This window comes from Podarcis raffonei, chromosome 1 (genome assembly GCF_027172205.1).
Source record: "Podarcis raffonei isolate rPodRaf1 chromosome 1, rPodRaf1.pri, whole genome shotgun sequence".
NCBI lineage: Eukaryota > Metazoa > Chordata > Lepidosauria > Squamata > Lacertidae > Podarcis > Podarcis raffonei.
The window spans coordinates 14,262,273-14,285,035 of NC_070602.1; the positions used below are offsets into that span (position 1 = coordinate 14,262,273).

General features: G+C 43.7%; 2 protein-coding genes across 3 annotated transcripts in view; one reads left to right on the plus strand and one right to left on the minus strand.

Moving 5' to 3' along the window:
- The window catches only part of TDRD9 (tudor domain containing 9), an 87,463-nt gene extending 72,989 nt beyond the window's left edge, over nt 1-14,474 (minus strand). For both annotated transcript variants that reach the window (XM_053362461.1, XM_053362315.1), the window contains exon 1: nt 14,153-14,474. In XM_053362461.1, coding sequence (XP_053218436.1) covers nt 14,153-14,307 — 155 coding nt within the window. In that variant the 5' untranslated portion in view covers nt 14,308-14,474. The remainder of the gene's footprint in view (nt 1-14,152) is intronic.
- RD3L (RD3 like) lies at nt 5,895-9,539 on the plus strand. Its single transcript, XM_053362860.1, has 3 exons — nt 5,895-6,506; nt 7,140-7,446; nt 8,621-9,539. Exons 2-3 carry the CDS (start codon nt 7,148-7,150, stop codon nt 8,916-8,918), a joined length of 597 nt encoding a protein of 198 aa, XP_053218835.1. The 5' UTR covers nt 5,895-6,506; nt 7,140-7,147; the 3' UTR covers nt 8,919-9,539.
- Nucleotides 14,475-22,763: the final 8,289 nt, after the last annotated feature.

Sequence of the window (22,763 nt, forward strand, 5' to 3'; positions counted from 1 at the left end):
TCCGCGGGCTGGATTGAGAAGGCGATTGGGCCGCATCCAGCCCCCGGGCCTTAGGTTGCCTACCCCTGCTTTAGTGTGATCCAACAGAGCTGCTATTACATTAATAATAATAATAATAACAATAATAATAATAATAATACTCGCTGAAAAGAGTTTTCATCCGATGTAAATGGCAGCGACATTCACAGGGGCTGTGGCCTTTCCTTTAGTAGACAAGGTGGCATTCAAAACTGGAAGACGCTTGAATTCAGCTACTGAAATAGGCTGATTCGGGAAAGGAAAGGGGGGAATGGAAAACTCATTAATTCAAAAACCTTAATGCGCCACTGCATTAACTAGCATGACGCGTACCTTTTCAGAATTTCAAAGCTTCGGGCTTAACAGTTATAAATATTGAAGACTATGTAGAACCGCAGAATAAAATCTAAATTCTTAACCCAAAAGGGGGGGGGGGTTCAGTGCTAACTATACAAGCTACGTACAAAAGGTGTGCAGCTTACAGGCCTTGCATTCAACCTGCTCAGTCACTTTTTCTAGGCCCAAAATGACTTTCAGTATTCCCTGACCTCACAGCCATCTTATTTCACAAAATTCTGACCTTAGTTTATCGGTTGAGTCTTGCCGATCATTCTCATTTTTTCCTTGGAAAGGACCACAGCATCATTTAAGTGAAGGTTTGTTTTGAGGAGGGAGGGGGAAGAGAGAAATCAATCACAACTCAGGTGCACACCCCTGGCTTCGCTTCTGAATGTGGAAAATATATAGAAAGAGTACCCCTTGGCAGTTAAAGAGTTCTCTTGAAGGGCAAGCTCACATTTGTACATTATAAAGCCTGCAACCCACCCCCACCCCCCACAAATGAGATGGCCATCAACTTAACCTTGTCAGTCAGCTGTCATGTCCAGGCTTTCAGCTGGATGCCCAAAGCAGCTCCAGCACATAGCCAAGACATGTCAATCATAAGCCCTAAATATGACTACTAGGGGTCATTCTGACATAGGAATTGTACTGAAGAGTTTTAATGTCTCCATTAATAATTAGTCCAGTGAGTTTTAAAATTCACAGGCCACGGACCACCAGTGGCTTAGATCGCACCTAGAAAGACCACAGAAGAAACTGCTGGTGGTTTTTCTTGACTAAAAAATGCTGGTGACTGTAAAATAAAAACTTAACGACTTCACCCCTCTGATGCAGTTGTACTCAACACCAGACCTATAAAAGGATTTCAGCGGGAAGATACAGGATACACACAGATTGGAAATGAAGCAGTGTGACTGCCCTAAAACTCTTCCAGGAACAAACAGCACTAAAAGTGGGATCACGTATGACCACCCTGATACCATCACGATCACAAATAGTCACAAAAGCCCGATAAATAGGACACTGGGAAACACCCTTATTAACAATGCAATCCAAGCGTTGTGCTACTGCAGCAGTACAGTGCCAACTTAGCTCTGCGCCTGTGCTTTTTTGGTTTCATACACTGTACTATTTTGACCAGGCATAGGCAAACTCGGCCCTCCAGATGTTTGGGACTACAACTACCATCATTCCTAACTAACAGGACCAGTGGTCAGGGATGGTGGGAGTTGTAGTCCCAAAACATCTGGAGGGCCAAGTTTGCCTATGCCTGATTTTGACTAACGGATTACTTTATTGATTGCTTTGTAAACCGCTGGGACCAGGCATGATGAAAACGGCTCTCTCTACACTGGAAATAAATAAAACTGCATCCCAATTTTTAAAGTGTTTTTGTTTTTGGGTTTTTTTACTGCCAAGGAAGGGCAATTTCTGCCTCCAGTGCAAATCCTATTATGCACTTTAACTTTGGGGAGGTGGGGGAAGCAATTGGTGCCCTGTCACAGAAAGCAACACATCTCACGCCAGCCTTGCCCAAAATCCAGGCAGCCTACCTGGGATAAGAGTCCTTTTTTTATCCTGTGCCCCCATCCCCTTCACATCTAACCACAATTTTCTGTGACTTTCCCCCAGCTTCCAAAGCTATTTAAAACTGCTTCTTAAGAAGGCACATCTGGTCCATAGAACTTTATGTCCAACTTCTACCTAGTGCCACCACCCTAGTGCCTCACAACATTGGAAGTTGTCTTATACCCCAGGATGCTTCTTTTCAAAACAGTCCAATACTGCCTACTCTGACTGGCAGCAGCTCTCCAGGAACCTAGGCCAGGGGTTGCCAACACAGCAGACACAGGGGCCCGTATCCCTGCAATCACCTCCCATGTGGTGTCTGCTAAAGGTCTCAGCAAATAATCCCCTCCAAAATACGCGGTATGTGAGAGCCTGTTTGCTCTGGCCTCTCCTACGAATGCTCCCATTTCAAAGGGATGCCAGAATGGGGCACGCACCATCTCTCCCATTTTGAACAAAGAAGAGACACAAAGAGCTTCTCTCAGGGAATGAATTGGGTGGTGGCTGATGTAGGTGCCTTTTTGCCTACGGATGTGAGGTGGGGAAATACTATATTGTGTTGCCATTTCTTTTTCTGCTCTTTTAGATGCAGCAGACCTTCAGAGTTACGCAACACCCACCACGGCGGCCATTTTGTGGCATTTTCCCAGAAAAACATTCATTAGTCTGTTGGGGGGGTCTCTTTTGGGTTTGCGTTCTTATTATGCCTTTTGTGTTTTTATCTGCTTTGCTTGTTTTGAGCCACCCTGAGATCTACAAATCAAGGGTGCTATACAAATTTAATACAGGCAACTCTCAGTTTACCTGGGGGTTACGTTCCAAGGCATTGCATGTTTAAGTGGAATTGCGTATATTCGAAACGCCACTGAAAAAGCCTGCAAACACCCAGTTCCACCCACCCACCCCCCTTTTTGTGATTTTTCAGGTACAGAGCAATGCGCTTGTGCACGGTCACAACACATATCGGACGTACCTAGAGCGGTCACTGCCTATAAATAAAAATTTGGAATATCCCCGCTGGCCTAAGAAGGAACAAAAGCCAGCAACAGTTGCAGGCCTTGTCTTAGGCAGACAAGGTCTGACTCTGAAGCCTGCTCCTTTCAACAAGGAAATAAAGAACTTTTAGATGACATCTGAATGCAGAGGGAGATCTTTAATGTTAGATGTTTTATTGTGTTTTTACTATTCTGTTGGGAGCCGCCCAGTGAGGCCAGAGCAACCCAGTCAGATGCGTGGCATATAAATAATAAAATTTATTATTATTATTATTATTATTAACAATTGATGCTGCCAACTGAATATGGGACCTTCTGAATACTTCTGTTTAATGGCTACTACTATTTAATGGCTGCTTTTATATCCCACTTTCTCCTCCAAGGAGAAATTGGATTCCCACACAACAACCCAGTGAGGTAGGTTAGCCTAAGAGGCAGTGACTGACCCAAGGTCACCCTATGAGCTTCACTGCTGAGTACAGAGTTGAACCCCAGCCTCCCAGGTCCTAGTCCAATGTTCTAACCACTAGACCACAATGGCCTTCTAGGCACAGATTCTACCACCAAGTGATGGTGCCTCCACAACTATAATGAATACTAATTAAAAGCCTCCAACTAGTACAGTTAATATAGCATATATGTCTTTAAAAAGCAACAAAGACAGAAAGGAAGCCTTATGTAAGTAAGGAGGCCAGCTCTACTTACTGCTCCAGATAAAAAAAATAAAGAAATCTTAAGTTAATACTTCAGGCCATGAGTCATTTGCCAGCTGAGATCAAGCAGAGCTGTTTTCTTCATAACGTGCTACAAGAGAGCATCACTTTATCTGAAACAAGGGAGGGACACCAAAATCGTAGCAAGTCTAAATCTGCCTGCTCTGCAGATTTCAGAACTTTTTGTCTGTTCGTTTCGGGACCAAGTAGCACAAGCAAACTTAGCAAAAGTTGCATCCAAACACATTTGGAGAAGGCAGAGTATCATTGCACAGCAGAGAGTCACTTTCAGTAATGTCCTCCTGGTTGTGACCACATGGCAACAGAGCCATTACAAAAAGAGATTACAGCTATTTCACCCACCCCTCCCCACAAAAAAAAGGGTGCTAAATCACCCAAAAGCCAGCATGGTATAACAGTCTGTGTGTCACGCCAGGATCAATTTTGGGAACGTGAGGTGCAACGAGAGCATCCAGCCCTCTGAATTCACACAACTATATTATTTCATTATTAGTTAGCACATTCTTAAATAAACTACCTACCTATGAAAATGCATAGGGGTGTGTGGAGAAGAGAATCCAGTTTTTCCATGGAAGCATTAGCACTTATGCCAACACAGCAGGTCTGTCAAACTAAATTCCTACCTGAGCTTTGCTTTGCTGCATCCAGCCACGGGTGGGGGGAGGAATGCCAGACATTTACAATTTCTACCCACACTATAGACATTTTAAGCAAGCCTAATATCTCCAGCAGATTGCTCACCAAACATACAGGTTACAGAATTTACTCAGTCCTTTTGCAGAAGAATCACATTCTCCAAGGGAATGTGTAACAGGGTGGGTTTTTTGGTTGTTGTTTTTTATAAAAAGAACTTTCTAGTTGCAGTACAGGTTTCTTTTTTTATTTTTACAAAAATAAAAATAAAAAAGAGTGCAGGGACCTGGCAAATCCGCTGGAGAAAATTTGGCAGGGAACATTTTAATTCCGTCGGAAATTTTGCAAAGGCAGCTGTGCCACTGCAAGTCCAGTCTCTTCCCCATTTTTTTGTGGGTTTTATTTTTTGTACTGCCCCAAACACAATGCAATGTGAAAGCCTCCCTATTGAGGATGATTAATACTGACACCTGAATTTTTCCAACATATAAGTAACATCGGCTTTAATAACAGCCACACACGTCACCCTTTATATTGCATGACATCCAGGCCAGATCTGCATGGCCGTTCTACCACACGAAGCAGTTCAATACAACACATCGGAGGGGGAAGGGGGTGGCTGGGAGAGACCAACACTTATAAAAGAGAATATTGTCACTGGAAATTACAGCAGCGGGAGGGAAAAACAGAACAGGCTTGTATTCTACACTTTCTGTTCAGGTTTATGGTAGGAAATGAAATAAAAGGTTTGGCAAAACGGCCGTTTAAGACTTTTTGCACAAACAACACATATAATGAATCTTGAAAGGGGGTACTTCTCCCCCCCCCCCAATCGGCCAGTCAGCAAAGGCAGACTAAGAAAGAAGTCATATTCACATAATGGAGGAGAAAAGTCTGCAGTAAGACCTGGGTATTGTTTCTTAAAAGAGCCAGGGATCTAGGTTTCTTGGAGGGGGCCATTGTTCAGTAGTTAAGATCGTGTTTTGGACGCAGAAGGCTCACAGGTTTCGGGGCATCCCCTTTTGAACAAAACAGGTAAGCCAAGGATAAGAAAGCTCTCTCTGCTTGAGATCTGGAAGGCCATTGCCAGGCAGAAAAGACAACACTGAGATAGGTGGACATACTGAAGGCTGCCTTATCCTAGGCCAGGCTACGTGCATTGACTTCCAAATCCTAGCTAGGATTTTTATTTTTCAAAACCAAGTTTCTCATGGCTTATTGGAGGTGCTAGCAAAGCAAGCTGCTTCTTTAAATACCTTCATCATGTTAAAAAAAAAAACCTACAAAACCGTTAACAGCTGCGGACTATAAATAAGAACTACGCAAATACTAAGAGATTAATTTAATCAGGGGAAGTATAGACTAGGAATCTCTCTCTGTATGCGGCCGTGCAAGTAGCCCTCAACTGGCACATATCCAGTTGAGATGAGCTATCGCAAAGCTGTATTGGTTTGTTATATATGTGTGTGTGTTAACTGTGGATAGGTAAAGCAGAGCAGCTGCTCTGACCTGTCCTCTTCTTCCTCTACCACAAGTCTAACAGGAGGGGACAAAGGGGGGGGGGAATCCAGCATCAAAATGGCCTGAAAGTTTAGTTCGACAACGAAAGCAATGTGGTTATTTTTAGAGCACTACAGGCATAGAAATAGTGCGCCAAACTGTGACCTACAGCTATGCACATCCAAGCATCGCATCATCCGACCGACAGTCTTAACTTTAGCTAGAAGCACATCTGGCATGACTTCAGACCATCGTTGTTCATCCAGCTACCGACAATAACTTTGGATGCATATCACAGCTGTAACAAGCTTCTGAAATCCTCGTCCTTGCCTTTATTCTTTAAAACAAAACAAAGCCCACACAACAGATCAACTACTGCTCAAGACAAAACTGTCTAAAAGGCATAAGCCCTGAATGGACTTTGGGAGAAGAATTTCGGAAGGATCCACGTCCAAGTGCACAGGCTCTCTCTAATGTAAGAAGAAGCAAATTAAGCAACCTCAGAAGCTGGAAAAGGATGCAAAAAGATGAATGTGCCATCTTCAGTGCTTTTTTATCAAGTGGGTAGAGTGAGGAATGCTTGTCTGCTTTTTTACAGAATGTGCAACTGCCTGTAAAAGGGAACGATGCTGGAATAAACAGCCTTCACGTCGAGCAAAACTCACACACAGCCACATCGGTGAAAGATACGCCTTTCAATAAGTACAGTAAGTAGGTGAGTCATTTCACTCAAAACTTACAAAATGAAAATTAAAAGCACAGTACTGTAGTTGTATTGATTTTAGAAATTGTATTGTCTAAAAACGAAACAAACAAGGATCAGAAACGACCAATGTCTTGCATGGGAAGGGTAGTGATCTGGACTTCCAGATTTCTAACAGTTTAGTAAACTGTAGGCATCCACATGTGTGTATGTATTCATGTTATGTACATGCATATCTTAATAACTGGAACTATTAAGTTCAGTGGAAAAACTTTTCTATCTCTGTTTTAAAAAATCACATTTGTGAAGTTTTTTGGGCTTTGCTTAGTTAACTCTTCATACAGTGCAAAAAGCTTAAACATAAACACACACACACACACACACAGCATAACCTGACCCAATCCAAACATGTTTGAGTCCAATTGGTTTTAAAGGGGAAGCAAGCTTATATGTCCAGATTGTTACCAAATAGTGTGATCCTATATATGTCTACTCAGGTACAAGGCCCACTGAGTTCAATGGGCCTTGCTCCCAGGTAAAGTGTGTATAGGATTGCCGCCTCTATGTGTGTGGTAATTTACGAATGTTGTAACTGCACCCAACAAACCTGAAGGCAGAACCGTCTCTCTCATCTTTTTAAACCAGCTGCCAAAATGCCATTCTTTGGCTGGATGAAATGGCCAAAAAACTATTCCTATAAGACCGGACAGTACCCTGGCTCAGAAGTTGTGACTAAGACCCTCCTGAGGGAACTGAAATGGCACCTCAAGGAACGCGAGCGCCTGATACAGGAGATAGAAAATGAACAAAAAGTTCAGAAAACTAGTGTGGATTACAACTGGCTGAAGAGCCAGCAAACTCCTCAGATAACTATCCCAGCGACTGAACAAAGACAGCTTGAAGTCCTTTGCTCCCAAATCCAACCGTGCCAAACTGGAATCATTCTCAGCAGGTAACACCGTTTTATTGACCTAGCATCACATAAACGTCTGCAAAAAATCAAGTACTGCAAAGAGCTCTCCTTGCAGTTTCATCTTAATAATGCTTCTGGAAAGTAAATCCCAGGTAGATAGTCCTCAGTGTGGTTACATGGTTCATTGCAAGTATGCTCTGGACTCTAGCCTTAGCTTATTCCGAAGTCCCTCCAAGTTCAATGGGTCACCTCAAGCCAAGTGTGCATAGGAGCGATTTTGGCAAATTTAACTGCACAAGTTAAATGCTGGTTGATGTAACTTTCAATGTTTATCTGTTCCCTGAGTGTGATGAACAAAAAGTCAATGCTAAAGACTTCTACAAACAAAACTTTAGCTTTGCTATGCAAATTCAATGCCTATTAAAAGGTCTTTATTATTTAAAAATCAGGTGCATGCACTATTTTTGCTAGACATGATATGTATCGGCATATGGATGAACTACCCTTTTCCCCAGTGTGTATAGCTTAAAATTTGCTTGCTATCATTGTGGTTGTGAAACTAGTGAGTCGCGATCCAAATTCATACACATGTTGGTAAAGCTAACATGTGCGACTCACAAAAGCAGCCTATTAAAAGCTCTCCATTAAAACATTCCTAATTCTATACATACAACTTTTCACCCACAGGCAGTGTATAGGAATTCAAAAAAGAAAATCAGAACAATCCTATGCTCTCTTTTTGAGCCCAGTAAAAGACTGGAGGGCAACGTCAGTTTGAATCAACTTGCTCAGACAGCTTAATATGGGAAGGGGGAGCAGAATAGCTTCCACTGTTGTATGACATCAATATGTATTACAAGCGCCATTCTCCTCTGTTTCTTGATGGTGTCTTTAGAAAGCAACCACAAAAAGGGCAGAACATCTTTCTCCACTGCCACCAAAAACAAGAGAGATAGAAGCGATAGGCACATACCAGCAAATTCAGGTTGCTCCCGTATAGCTGATTGGGAGGTATCAGGCAACAAAACCACTTCCCCAAAACATCAGACTTTTGCAATAAGCGATAGGGAAAATCTACTGGAAATTCCCTTCCATGCAATACCCAGCAAAGGAATCAGAATTAAATTAATTTTAAAAATTAATTTTAAAAAAAGTTGTCTGGAATCAACCTTAGATTTCAGGTTGTTTGGGTTTCCCCCCCTCTTCTTTCTAGATTCCGTGAGGTTCTGGCAGAAAACGACGTTTTACCTTGGGAAATTGTGTACATATTCAAGCAAGTTTTAAAAGAGTTCCTAACCAATCTGGAGAGAGAGGCTCAACAGGAGCAGCTGGCCGACGTTTGGAATACAAATTGCTCCATGCACTTTGCAGCACCTGGCGACAACTCAGGCAAAACAGACAAAGAGGAGATCCCGACTGTATCTAGTTACGTTGACAAGAACACACAGGGCATGTTTCCAACTTTCTCCCACAGAATTTGGAATCTTCCCTATTACTACCCATCAAGTTAAGTTTCCCTCTCTTCCCAAGGTTGCCTCTGATGTCCCTCAGTTACCAGCTTTCAGCAAGATTCATCAACTCTGAAGAAATCACAAAATTTTACATCACTCCAGCCCCATTGCTGCAAATTCAGAATATTAAACCTGTTACAACTTGCATATAATTTACAGTCCTTAGGATAATTAGAATGCCAGCCTCTTTCTACTGTTTTGCTAGCTAACCATGTTGTGTAAAAAGAACCTTCCTAACCCAATCCATACTGTAGAATAGACTTTTTTAATGAGATGTCTGAAGTATGCTGTTCATAATGTTCCTATAAGCATGTACAGTAGAAAACTTCAGTTTGCAATATTTTAAAAATGAAATCACTGTATAAATTATTATGTTAGAGAACAGCTACCAGACTTTTAGAAGAAATCTGAAGGCAGCCCTGTTTAGGCAAGCTTTTAATGTTTGATGGACTACTGTATTTTAATATTTTGTTGGAAGCCGCCCAGAGTGACTGGGGAAACCCAGCCAGATGGGCGAGGTATAAATAATAAATTATTATTATTATTATTATTATTATGAAGAAAAGCAATAGCAAAGGGGAAGGGGAGATTGTTCTGTGGTCGGCAGGCATGCAATCTTTTCCAAAGTAAGTCATTTACTCTCTGAAATGAAAACTCAACAGTAAAAAAGGGAAAAATTAAACAGCCTTTCCTGCACTCTTATTTATAACGTTGGTCTTCAGCAGATAGGAAGCACTCTGGTCTAAGGCAAATCACAAAACAATGGACACCACTATTTGCTTTTTCAGTGAGAGAGGCAGGGAAAGAAAAAATCAAAGACAGCATTCATTTACTACTGTTAATAGTTGTGTAAGAACAATGCAGCACTTCCACCGTGTCACAAATTTAAGAGCTCTGATCTTCTCTGCTTCTAGTCATCCTAAAGTAGAAAAATACCTAGGGGGGGGCACGAAATGGAAATAAACCACAAGTCCTATGCTGCAGTGTGGGGTTAAAAAGTGGATTACAGATTTGATAAGTCTGATTACCACAGTACATGGCAGCCTACAGAATTTTTCTGAAGAAAGAAAAAGGTTCCCTATACAGTAAAATTCCTGGTTAGATCTAAAAACAAACCAACTTGGGATACATACATATAAACACTCCAATCTTGCTTGTTTTCATATACATGTTGTTAGTCTGTGGTTTTTAAACACTTCAATATATGCTTTTCCCCTCAAGCATTTGTTGTGGGGGGTCATGCAGAAGGGTGGTTCCCCCCCCCAATAGCTTGAAACTGACATGTGGGAACTGTGGCCACAACTGACATAAGTAGAGCAGAAAATCAATGAAAATAGTTGCCAGAATTGACTTTTCCGCAAACATATCCAAGCTAAATTTAACTCCCACCATTACGGAACAGCAACTGACACGCTTGCAGTTTTAGGGTTATGCCACCAGATAGCAAAGGCAGAGTCGAGAGGCAAAAGCTGCAATCCTAACCCCACTTCACCTGAAAAGAAGTCCCACTGAATTCAATAGGACTTGCTTTTAAGTAAAAACGGGGCTTTAGTTTCCTATTGCATACAAACATTTCTTTTGCCCCTGGTGCTTAGGATATAATAAATTGTGCAGGTTTTCAAGGCTGCATCTTGAATCCAACGCACTCCTAGCATGAGGGGAAAAACATGCAAGGAAGCTGATCTCTGAGTTCCATCAATTCCCCTTTGCAGCCCGATCTTGATTTTCTGCCTTTTACGCACCTATCCTTTTTATTTAAATAAAGCACTCCCAAAGAAAGGAAGCAGTTTTCCCCAAAATTTATCTTCCAGACACCCCCCCCCAAAAAAACCCTGCAACAACCAACAGTTCCACAGCAGGATATGCAGAGACCTCCACACAAAGCGGTCCATGCGCAGTCTGCATTTATGGTGTTGGGAGAGCCAGGGAATTGATGGCCCTGTGGATGGTATTGAACTACAAATCACATCAGCACCTTGTCATCACTGCCAGTGGTCAGAGGTATCGGGACCTAGTCCAATACTCTAACCACTACACCCAACCGACTCTGACCAGTTGACTGAATGGAGGCGGGAGGAGAGAATCTCTCTCAGCTGCTATCATATTGTTAATCTTTGGAAGAGAAGAATGTAAGCAGAGCCCTGCTGGATATGGCCAAACGAACCCCACCTTGGGCAAAAAAAATCCTGCATTTCAGGGGGTTGGTCTAGATGACCCACGTGACCCCTCCAACACTACAATTCTATGATCCTATTCTCACAGTGGCCAGCCAGAAGATGCTTGCCTGTGGGGAAACCCAAAAACATATATATCATTTTCCCTTCCCACTCCCACATGTCTAAGTATTTTTTTACCCCCCTCTTGTAATTTCTTCTCCCTTTCTCCTTTCGCACTCAACTTGTACCTTATTCCCTGCCTTCAAAACTCCCATTTATTCCATCATCCCTCCTCCATGATCCCTTTACATTTCTGCTATAGCCCCTCCCTTTTGGTTTCCAGTCTATTGTTATCATTAATAAATATGAAACCTTTTCTCTCACATTCTAATTTCCTTCACTTCCTTCTCGAGCTTTTTCCCCCTTAGGAGAGAGACCTTCCTTCCTTTTGCCCCTGAACATCTCCCAGCCATCTTGACTCTGAAGGCAAGGAGTTGTTGGTGCAGGCACCAGCCTAACCAAAAAAGCTATGACATAATTAAGGGGCTGGGCAGGCAAGACAGAAGGAACTGTGGCACTGAGGCCTGCCTGTAAGTGGCCCAAGGCCCATCGTTTGAATAACACGGTTCTAGATTTTGCACAGATATGCAGCCACTCTGATTACTGCAAAGCCGTGCCTGTCCAGTCCTGTCCCAAAGAACTCATCCCTCCTGCAGAGGAGTCAACCATCAATACATAAAGAAAAAGTGGCTTTATAAATCAGTCTTGTGACTTTTGAGAGAAAGCGCACACTTGTCAGGTTTTACTTGACCAAGGCATACCTTACTCGCTGATATTTTTAAATATATGCCGCTTAAAGATTCCTGGCATTGAAATTTTGAATTGTAATTCTAATTTATACAGCTTAGATTTTAATTTTATTGACTCCTGTGCTGTTGCCGCTGTTTTTAGATTATTGTACATTAGCTTTTGCTCTCATTCCAAAAACTGCCTGCAGGGCCAAAGTGGGCAAGTGAAGTGTTGACCACCTGGTGGTAACATGATTAGCTTGGAAATCAAACAATCCATCAAATCAATACCTAAGAGATCCTATCAAAAGCTCATCTAGTCCAGCATCCTCTCTCACAGGGGCCAAAGAGATGCCTTCAAGAAGTTCACAAACAGTAGTTAACAAATTAGCCATGTTATCAGGTAGCATGGGCATAGTGGGAGTGGGGCAGGGAGGGGCAGCTGCCCCATCAATAAAAATAAAAAATACGTAACTGAGGTTCTGGCCCCCACCAACAAAAGGCCTCCACTCCCCAACAAAAATCCTGGCTATGCCCATGCCAGGTAAGGTAAAGGTCAAGGAACCCCTGACCATTAGGTGCAGTCATGGACGACTCTGGGGTTGCGGCGCTCATCTCGCTTTATTGGCCGAGGGAGCCGGCGTACAGCTTCCGGGTCATGTGGCCAGCATGACTAATCCACTTCTGGCGAATCAGAGCAGTGCATGGAAACACCCTTTACCTTCCTGCCGGAGGGTAGGAAAACACCTACCTACCTACCTACCTATTTATCTACTTGCACTTTAACGTGCTTTCGAACTGCTAGGTTGGCAGGAGCAGGGACCGAGCAACGGGAGCTCACCCCATCTTCGAACCACTGACCTTCTGATCGGCAAGTCCTAGGCTCTGTGGTTTAACCCACAGCGCCACCCGTGTCCCTGCCCATGCCAGGTAGTCAGCCTCAACCACCTGCTTTTCCGGGTGACTGAGGTGGGATCATACCCCTAAAATACTCACCCTTTCCCCCTTCTGTTTCTAACGAAACGCATAACATACACTCTGGGGCCTCAAATGTCTTTTTTGACTGAGTATTCCTAAGAGGCTATTTCTCTTGGACAGTGGGCTTCACTTGCTTTCCTCCAGTCTCCTGGAGCTACAACCATCTGCATGCAATGAGGAACAAATAATCTTCACAACAAAAGCAGCAATCCCCCACACACCTACCTGGGAGTAAGGCCCCTGTGAACTCCACAACACTTACTTCTTGAGTAAGCACATACAGGATTGTGATGTACAGCCTATTTTTCATTACAAAGCAGTCCCGAAGAGACCACTTCATCAGCTGCATGGAATGTTTTATTGAAAAAAAGCTTATTTTTCCTTTGGACAAATTAAATACAGTGGTACCTCGGGTTAAGTACTTAATTTGTTCCAGAGGTCCGTTCTTAACCTGAAACTGTTCTTAACCTGAAGCACCACTTTAGCTTATGGGGCCTCCTGCTGCTGCCACACCGCCGGAGCATGATTTCTGTTCTCATCCTGAAGCAAAGTTCTTAACCTGAGGTAATATTTCTGGGTTAGCGGAGTCTGTAACCTGAAGCCTATGTAACCTGAGGTACCAGTGTAATCTATAGCATTTTAACCTTGGGGTGGGTATTGTTTTCACTAGGTTACACGTTTTTGTGTTTTTATATTGTAAACTGCCCTGTGATACGGTAAGCAATAAATAAAAATTGATTGTGCAGGTTAGCCTGCAAGGCCCCAACTCTTCTCAGGGATTAATGTACTCTACTAATTAGGTTTGGGGTGAGTACATTATGCAGCTCTATTTCTTCCCAAGATTACCATTTCCACCATTCAATGGAACAGCAATCGACAAATCCTATTTATTAAATTTGTATGCCGCCCTTCATCAAAAAAACCTCGGGGCAGTTCACAGCATAAAAACACTGAATAAAACCACAAAAACAGGACATGATAAAGACAAGAAAAAAAAAACCAGTAAACCCCCCTCCCCTTATATATCCCTGGGCTCATTTGGAGAAAGTTGCTGAGCTTTTTTAAATAAATAACGGTAAATCAGATTACGGTCTGGTTAACTACAATAACAAGCTCCCCCCCCCTTTTTTTGTAATGTACACAATACTATTTTTTTGTTCCTTTTTGTTTTCTACGTGGGTACTATTTCTTGTGTCTTATCTTACTCTATGCACGTGTCGTTTTGTGCTTTTTTTCATTTTTCAGTAAAGCATCCAAAACAAAATATAAATAAATAACGGTGAGCACCAAGCTGTCCCGCAGAAATACATACGCATTGGAAGAAGGGGCCTGCTCTTTCGCAGACCCCCCCGGGCTGTGAGCCGGTCCACCAGCCTGGGGCTGCCCCCCCAAGAACTCTACTCCGCTGACGGCCTTGCCGATGGTGAACCAGTCGCTGATCTGGTCCAAGGTGAGCTTTCGCAACATCTCTGCCCCCTCGCCAAGCCAAGACACCTCAGCAGGGCCAGCGTCCAAGTGGCCACGCAGCGCCCCCTAAGAACCCAGGTTGATGGCTAGGCGCCGCCCACAGCCACGTGCTAAACATTCCGCAGGCAGAATTCTGCGACGACTCTTGAATGGGCGTGGCTTCCGGTGCAGAGCTCTCCTAAGCATCTACTCAGAAGTAACTGACGCCGCGTTCAAACGGGGCTTGCGCCCAGTTTAGGCGCGCGCGGCGCACGTGCGTAAGGACTGCACAAGCCCGTTTGAATCCGAAGTCCAGCTTCAACTCAGGCACGTTTAGGCCTGCAAGCAACCTTGCAGTGCAATCTGCTTTCCGCACCTTTACTCGAGTGTAAGCCTTGCAGTGTGAAATGGGATGTGTGTATTAGAGAGAAAGACGTGCATCCTTTACTCGCACTTGCTTAAAACCATCCGGTGACTTTTCGTGTTTTTGCTACTGGCTGTTCTTTCCTCCCTAAGCTGGAAACTGTGCTGCAAATAGCTAAGGGTGTGTTTGTTGGACTACAACTCCCATCAATGCCTAGCTAACAGGAGCAGTGGTCAGGGATGATGGGAATTGTAGTCCAACAATTTCGAGGGGGGGCGCAAGGTCGAGAAAGGCTGACAGATAAAACCCACAATATACGGTTTATCTATACTTCTGTGGTCGATCGCGCAAAATGCAGTTGTCTCATCGGTTTTTCTTCCACCCACGAGTAAACGTGCCTAGAGGACGGGGTCGGCTCGCTTTTACTCTTTTCTTTCGCAATTCTAAATAAAAATGTAATCTACCTTACTGCAGGGTAAAGGGGGCGACTAGTCTTTTCGGGGGTGGAGGTTGCCGCACACAGCAAGGGCAGTGGCGACCACTTTGCACTCTTACACACACAGCTGATCTCAAAGGATCTGTTTCATTCTTCCAGCTAATTAAATGAAAATCTGATCATCCGAGAGGAGACAATTTACATCCTGTCAGGTTGCTTGGGCTGCACCGAGGAGTTTCTACCCAAATATTTGTACATTTGTATTATTTTTTTGCTGCTGCCCAGTATAGATGGATATATTATTATTATTAAATTTCAATACTGCCCTTCTTCCAAATATCACAGGACGGTTTACAATATAAAAACACAAAAGTGCATACCATAATAAGCCGCTCTGCTGGAGGGAAAACATGCACTTCGTGCGCACTTTTTTAGTTACAATGAGGTTAGCAATTGTTCTACGGCAGGCGGGCGGCAGTCCAGTTTAGCCCACAAACAGCGCCATCCTGTGCAGTGTGGTACAGCGGTTACAGCATCGGACTACAGATGGGCAAGACCCACCCAGGTTCAAGGAAACCCGCCGGCCCCCCCCCCAAAAAAAAATCAGCAATGATGCTCGTTGGGTGATCTTAGGCCAGCCACTTCTTTCTCAGCCTAGCCTACCTCGCAAGGCTGTCGCGAATATAAAACGGAAAGAGGGAAATCTCATACACCTGCTTGAGGATATACATGTAAAAATAAATAATTATAGGTCCCACTGTGCCCAATGGCTCCTACTAATGCAGCTGCCTGTTATGTACTTCAAATCCATTCTCAACAACCTGGATTTGCGATCATCGTCAAATAACTTTAGCGAAATAATTACTGAGCGGCTGTAAGAGAAGTAGAATTTCAGCAGCTGTGCCTGTTTACAGTACACGTGTCAAGCTCACTGGATCACGTGGGGCCAGCCACTGCCTCCCAGCCTAAACTACCTCGCAAGGTAGGTTACAGTACACGTTTACAGTACACGTATCGAGCTCACTGGATCACGTGGGGCCAGCCACTGCCTCTCAGCCTAACCTACCTCGCAAGGTTGGTGTGAGGGATTAAAATTAAAACTACGTGCGCCGCCTTGAGCTCCTTGGAGAACCTGCCACACCGGTAACCTATGCCGTTTTTGCTTTTGGGAGGAGACAAACGCTTGCGGTGAAAAATAAAAAAAATGACAGCCTGGGCAAGCAGGTTTAAGACGCTTAAATTAAGAAGCATGTGGATCGCACGCCGAACTGCTTCAGTCCATGCAACCCTATTCCGAGGGAAGTTTTGCTGAATTCAGTGGGACTTATTTTATTCCCATGTTGCACAGCGATGTCTCCAAACATGCGGGTCTTAATGGCTCAAACAGATGCGGCGGCGTTGTTGTTTTAAAGCGGTTTAATTGCAGCCCGATCCTATGCCTTATCAGAAGAAAAATCCCGCGGAATTTAATAGGCTTCATCCTCACCCTGAGTAAGACTGCAGTCTTACTCGGGAGCAAGCCCCATTGGACTTACTTCCCAGTAACCATGCACATGGATCTGGCTCTAATTTGAAAACGAACACAATTTGAGATCGTTCGAGCTGAATCCTGAGCGATCGGGGAAAGCTCGAGCGGCGCAGGAATTAATTCATATCCTAGGAACTCTTGTCCAGGCGATTTTTTCTTTTTTTCTTTTTTTAATGCTGCTCCTAGTCTTGCTCAGTGCAATGGGCTCTGCTCGCAAATCCGGCTCGCGTAAAAACGCTGCTTTTAATATCTGGATGCAGTGGCTTGAAATCGATGGGAGCGGCAGCTTCGAAGCAAAACTTTCTGCAATCCTGTTTGTAATTTATGGCTGTAAATTTGCCTTGCGCAACCGCTTCGAGGTTTTTTCCCCCCACAGTCAAGCGACATATAAAATAAAATAAAAGCTTGGGCCACGAGAATCATCCCTATTACAATGTACAGTCCACCACCGGGTAGCGCAGGCGAAAGCGGCGGCTGTCGTGCGAGCTCCTCCAGGGTAGGGGGCGCTGCGAGCGGAAGGAAGCGGGCGAAGAGGCGCTCTAGGCAGGCCTCGTTCTTCTCCCGGCAGGCCTTGCGACGATCGGCGGTGGCGGTCCTGGTGGCGGCAGCTTTGTGACCTTCGCCTTCGCCGTTCTCCTTTGTCGCTTCACAGGCTTCGAGGTAGGCCCGGCCTTTTGCTCCGAGCCTTCGGAAGGCTTTGCCCTCTTCCCCCGGCGGCGGAGGAGGCGTCGAGGGCCTTCGTCCCCACGCCTTGGCGGCCGTCCGGGTGGCCTTGCTGAGGGGCGAACGGGGTTGCCTTGGCTACGGGACCGTGAGGGAGTGGGGAGAGAGAGAGAGAGAGAGAGACTTAAACTCAGGAGCCAAGCCCAAGGGGTCAGCCGCAGAAGCTGGCTTAGCGTGTGAGGCCGGTCTGAGACTCAATCCCGGAATCGTGGAGATGAGGGGGACTCCCGAGGGTCATCCAGTCCAACCCCTGCCGCGGTGCAGGAATCGCAGCTGAAGGATCCCTGACAGATGGCCATTCAATCCACTGTGTAAAAAATCAAAAAGCTCCAGTGAACGAGAGTCCACCCCCACTTTCCACTGCTGAACAGCTCTTGTCATTGCAAAGTTGGGAGGGACCCCCAAGGGTCAACTAGCCCAACCCCCTTGCAAAGCAGGACAGCCGTGACAGATGACCACCCAACCTCTGCTTAAAAACCTCCAAGGAAGGAGAGGCCACCACCTCCTGAGGGAGTCTGATCCACTGTGAGGCATTCTTCCCAAGGGAGGTGGGCAACATAAGGCTTGCTTCTTTTACAGTGAGTGAGTGTGTTTTATATATACAGTGAACGCTCGGGTTGCATGATCCGTGCGGGATGCACGTTTGCAACCCGCAGCAGCACGTCTGTGCACACGCGGGTTGCAATTCGGCGCTTCTGTGCATGTGCAATTTAGCACTTCTGCATATGCACGACCTCCGAAAGCCGGAAGTAACCTGTTCCGGTACTTCCAGGTTTCAGAGCGTCCATAACCTGAAAAAACACAACCTGAAGCGTCTAACCCGAGGTATGACTGTATTCTCAACATTGGGTCCCCAGATGTTCTTGAACTACAGCTCCCGTGATCCCTGGTCATGATGGCTTGGAATGATGGGCATTGTAGTCCCAACATATGAGGCCCCGATATTGAGAAAAGCTGCCTAGCCCTAACGTGGCTTATGCCCCAAGTATCTGAAAACCTCCTCCTCCCCACCCAACTCAGAAGTCCTATGTGAAGGTCGGCTCAGCTACTATAAATCAAGTGGTGGGTGGGTCCTCCTCCAGAGATGGCCCAGCATTTCACTTTTCCTGCAGAGACAGCAGCAGCAATTTGCAGAGCAGGAAGAGATGGTAGAAGTTGTTCCGGCTGCCCAGAAGTTAGAAAGTCAAGTCAGGGGGGCTTACTCTCATGATAGTGCATATAGGATTGCATCCATCAACAGTTGCCACCTGTCTCATCTCTTGGTGCTCTGACCTCAGAGAAGGGCGTCCAACAATGATCTTAGTGTGCAGTCGGTCCAGCACTCCTTCAGTTATCTAGGGCTCAAGTTGTGTGAGAGCTTTAAAGGTAAACAAAAGCAATTATGCCTAGAAATGGACTGGCAAAGAGCTTTCAGAATCAGTGAGAGACATTCCCACTAGGCAAATTAACAACACGGCAAATTTATTTTGACATTTCAAGTGTGCATGATATCTGCATATTAGACCATTTTCTTCATGATGACTTTTCCTGTCTAAAAAGATGACACCTCAGAATATGTCAGATGAGCAAACAGCATTGAAGAGGCATTTGACAGCCATTGGTAGAATTCCTGCATTATCATCTGTGGTCAAAATCATATGACCATGTTCACTGGCATAATCTGGTCTTGAGAATCATTCCACATTTTGATTAAAGCTATCTCACACCTCTAAATGTTGTAGTGACTGAGCTCTTAAGCAAAAGTTTTTAAGCCTGCCCTGTGGTGGTTGGGGCTGCCCGTTAGTTGGGAGGTTGTACTCCAAAACATCTAGAGGGCACTAGGTTGGGGAATTTTGCCATATACCTTGGAGTTAAAAAGACCATATTGAAGATAACACATTACCAAAAAAAATGCAATTAAACATTGATTGGAGTTGGGCATTTTGCTAAGCATTCTCTTGATTTTAAGTATAGTGGTACTTCGGGTTACAAACTTAATTTGTTCCGGAGGTCAGTTCTTAACCAGAAGCTTTTCTTAACCCAAGGTGCACTTTCGCTAATAGGGACTCCCGCTGTCGCTGCGCCACCAGCACGCAATTTCCGTTCTCATCCTGGGGCAAAGTTCGCAACATGGAGCAACTACTTCCAGGTTGTTGATGTTTAGTCGTGTCTGACTCTTCGTGACCCCATGGACCAGAGCACGCCAGGCACTCCTGTCTTCCACTGCCTCCCACAGCTTGGTCAAACTCATGTTCGTAGCATCGAGAACACTGTCCAACCATCTCGTCCTCCGTCATCCCCTTCTCCTTGTGCCCTCGGTCTTTCCCAACTTCAGGGTCTTTTCCAGGGAGTCTTCTCTTCTCATGAGGTGGCCAAAGTATTGGAGCTCCAATACTTACATATACAATACTTCCGGGTTAGCGGAGTTTATAACCTGAAGCATTTGTAACCCGAGGTACCACTGTACCTGGAATGAGACCTATGCCTGTAACTCAGGGATGGGGAACCTGTGGCCCTCCAGGTATTGTTGGAACTTAACTCCCATTAGTCCCAGCCAGCATAACCAATGGTGAGGAATGGTAGGAGTTGGTAGCAACATATGGACGGCTACAGGTTCCCCTCTCCTTTTTTTCAAAAACAACAACTATATCCTTAATGTTAGACATTTGCTAACTTCAAAATACTAAGACTGCCATTCTGTTCCAACTTACAGATGTTTAAGAGTGCTTTGACAAGATGGTGGGACATGCAAAAGATTTACCATACTCAAGTTCACCAAGAACTATGGGTTGGTGTCCTCTTAACCAGCCTCGTCTTTTACAAAATCTCCTATGGAGGTAAGTTTTGTGCGTTTCTCTTCTAAAGTTGCAATTATAGGTGTCAGCTAAAATTGGCTTGGGGAGGATATTAGCCCAACAGAACTATAATGATAGTGAGCTACTGAATCAAAACAAAAAATGGATTATGTTTATGGTTATATGTAAAAAAAATATACAGAAGTAGCTTTCATTCATTTGAATGCAAAATAGCAAGCTACAACTTGTATAAACTATAATATTAATAGCAAAATTCTCAATATTCTGAGAGGTGCCATCCTTAACTAGGGCCTAACTTCAAATAAAAAATTCTATGTGATTTTTTTATTATTATTATTCTTTTTTTGAGTTCTTTTTTTTTTTAAGCTTGATTTAATCAAAACAGCTTCAAAGAAAGGTGCACACACTATGGTAGGCCCAGGATAAATCTTGGATTCTTCTTGTAAAAGATTAACAGATTCCCACACTTCTGTCTTGGATTACTTTCATGATTTATTCAGGTACATGTGCCAGTACAAAATAGTTTGACTAGTCCCTTATTGTATGGCCCATATTTACCAAGTTGCACAGCAGTATTTTCTTACTATCTCTTTCCAATAAGTAGTGTAAATGTTGTGCATCTCAATCCTATCCATGTTTACTGTGAAGACTATCCCAAACTCATGGAGATTTATCCCCAGGCCACTGCATAGGACTTCAGCCTTAATAAAAACCTCAGGTGTAGAATTGCCTCACTTAAGAATGATTAGAAACTGGTAAACTGGGTAGTCTTGAATTTTGACCTCTGATGTAGATGTAGTAGTAATGTTTAAAACATGGCTTAAATCTGGCTTTTTCATTGTGCCTAAATTTGACGAGAACTGTTAATTAGTAGTTTTCTAATTAATTTCTTCATTTTCTTAGGTAAAAAAAAGTCACTGGAAGATAGTAAGTACTGACAGCTTTTTTTTTGCAAAATGTTTAATTAGTCAAGACAGAGTTTGAAATAGCTCAAAAAAATTGTAAAATAATTCCCAATCATTGATGCTGAGGGTGTGTACAAAACTCTGAAAATGCTGCTGCCACTTCTGAAATGTTCTGAATAAAAATCATTTATAACCAACTACTGTATATTGCAGGCATTTGCCCATAATATTTTAAAACAAACCTACATGCTGTTATATTTCATCGTCCAGCCAGCTAGAATCTAATTGGTATTAAAATCAATAAATAGTCACTGTCTGCGCCAGATCAACAAAACTGATGGCCCTTACAAACTTCAGGTATATCTGTGCTCTTGAGTGCTGCAAAGGGCATAGCTTGGGCAACAGCTGCCCAACTGCTGAGGGCATCAGCAGGGTCTCCTTGCTAAAAGCTACTGAACTGCGGCATCCCATTTCTTCTCTGAGAAGTGTTGCAACTGCTCTAGTTAGTGTTTGCTTGTTGTCACTAGGGTGGAGATTGCATCAGCACAGCAAAGGGGCTCTCAGACTAATCTTAAAGACACTTGCTAGAAAGTAAGGCTCCTTGTACGCTGTAGTCATGCATAGGATTGTGCTGCTGTCTACCTAGACTTTAGCGTATTGCTCGTTTTGATTTAAAAAAATAGATGAACTTACGTATCCTTTTACCAACGTGGTCATTAAAAGTACTGGTTTCTCTTAAACATAACTAGCAAAGGGGAAAAGTTGTTAGAGAAAACTCACTAACACATTTTCTAAAGGTGTTGCCAGGTTTCATATGTGTTCACACCAAGTTGATGGGGACGGTAGAATGTGTTCCACTAGTTGATCTGCAATATTTTTCATTCCTTATAAAGTGGCTAAATATGGCAGTGTAGAAGTTGAATGCAAATGGCTTCCTGAAAACTGTTCAATCAATTGAGTTTGTCTGTGTGTATTCTTTCAGAAAAATCTTCTGGCCACCATTAAATGTTCTTCAGTATGAATTTGAACCGCCATCCTGACTGTAGATGAAGCAAGCTGCCACCATGGAAAATTAATTGTGTACAGCATTAGCACAGTGGTAATCTGCCATGGACTGAATAAATGTGTTGCTCAATAAATGTGCCGTCTATTATTAGTGCAACTTGTATTACCTTAATCACGTGCCACTTCCAAATATGATCAAAATCTCTTATTATGTGTGACTTTTATTTATTTCTACTTATTATATTCTGCATTTCAACTCTGCAGTACAACACAATAGCAGAGTAGGGCATAGTATGTTGACATAACACATAATAATATGCCTGGCATCTGTTATATGGGTTTAAACCACAGCCTTAAACCACAGCCTTCAGTCAGATTCCCAGGGTAGCTTACAGAATTTCAGAATATAAGAAGGCTGACAGCCAACAAAAACGCTAAGAAAAGCAGAATCTGTAAAAACGGCATAAGAAACTGCCAGCCAAGAGAAAACAAATTCAAGGGTCTGAGAAAATAAAAGACATTTGCTTGGTGCTGAAATGTCATCAGTGTAGGTGCCAGGTAAATCTCACCAGGGGAGAGCATTCCACAACTTTTGCAATACAGTGGTACCTCGGGTTACATACGCTTCAGGTTACATACTTTTCAGGTTAAAGATTCTGCTAACCCAGAAATAGTGCTTCAGGTTAAGAACTTTGCTTCAGGATAAGAACAGAAATCGTGC

Bases quoted from the DNA above. Each gene is read 5' to 3' on its own strand.
- RD3L (XM_053362860.1), top strand. From the start codon at position 7,148: ATGCCATTCTTTGGCTGGATGAAATGGCCAAAAAACTATTCCTATAAG. The intron at 7,447-8,620 runs GTAACACCGTTT...TCTTCTTTCTAG, and splicing joins ACTGGAATCATTCTCAGCAG to ATTCCGTGAGGTTCTGGCAG.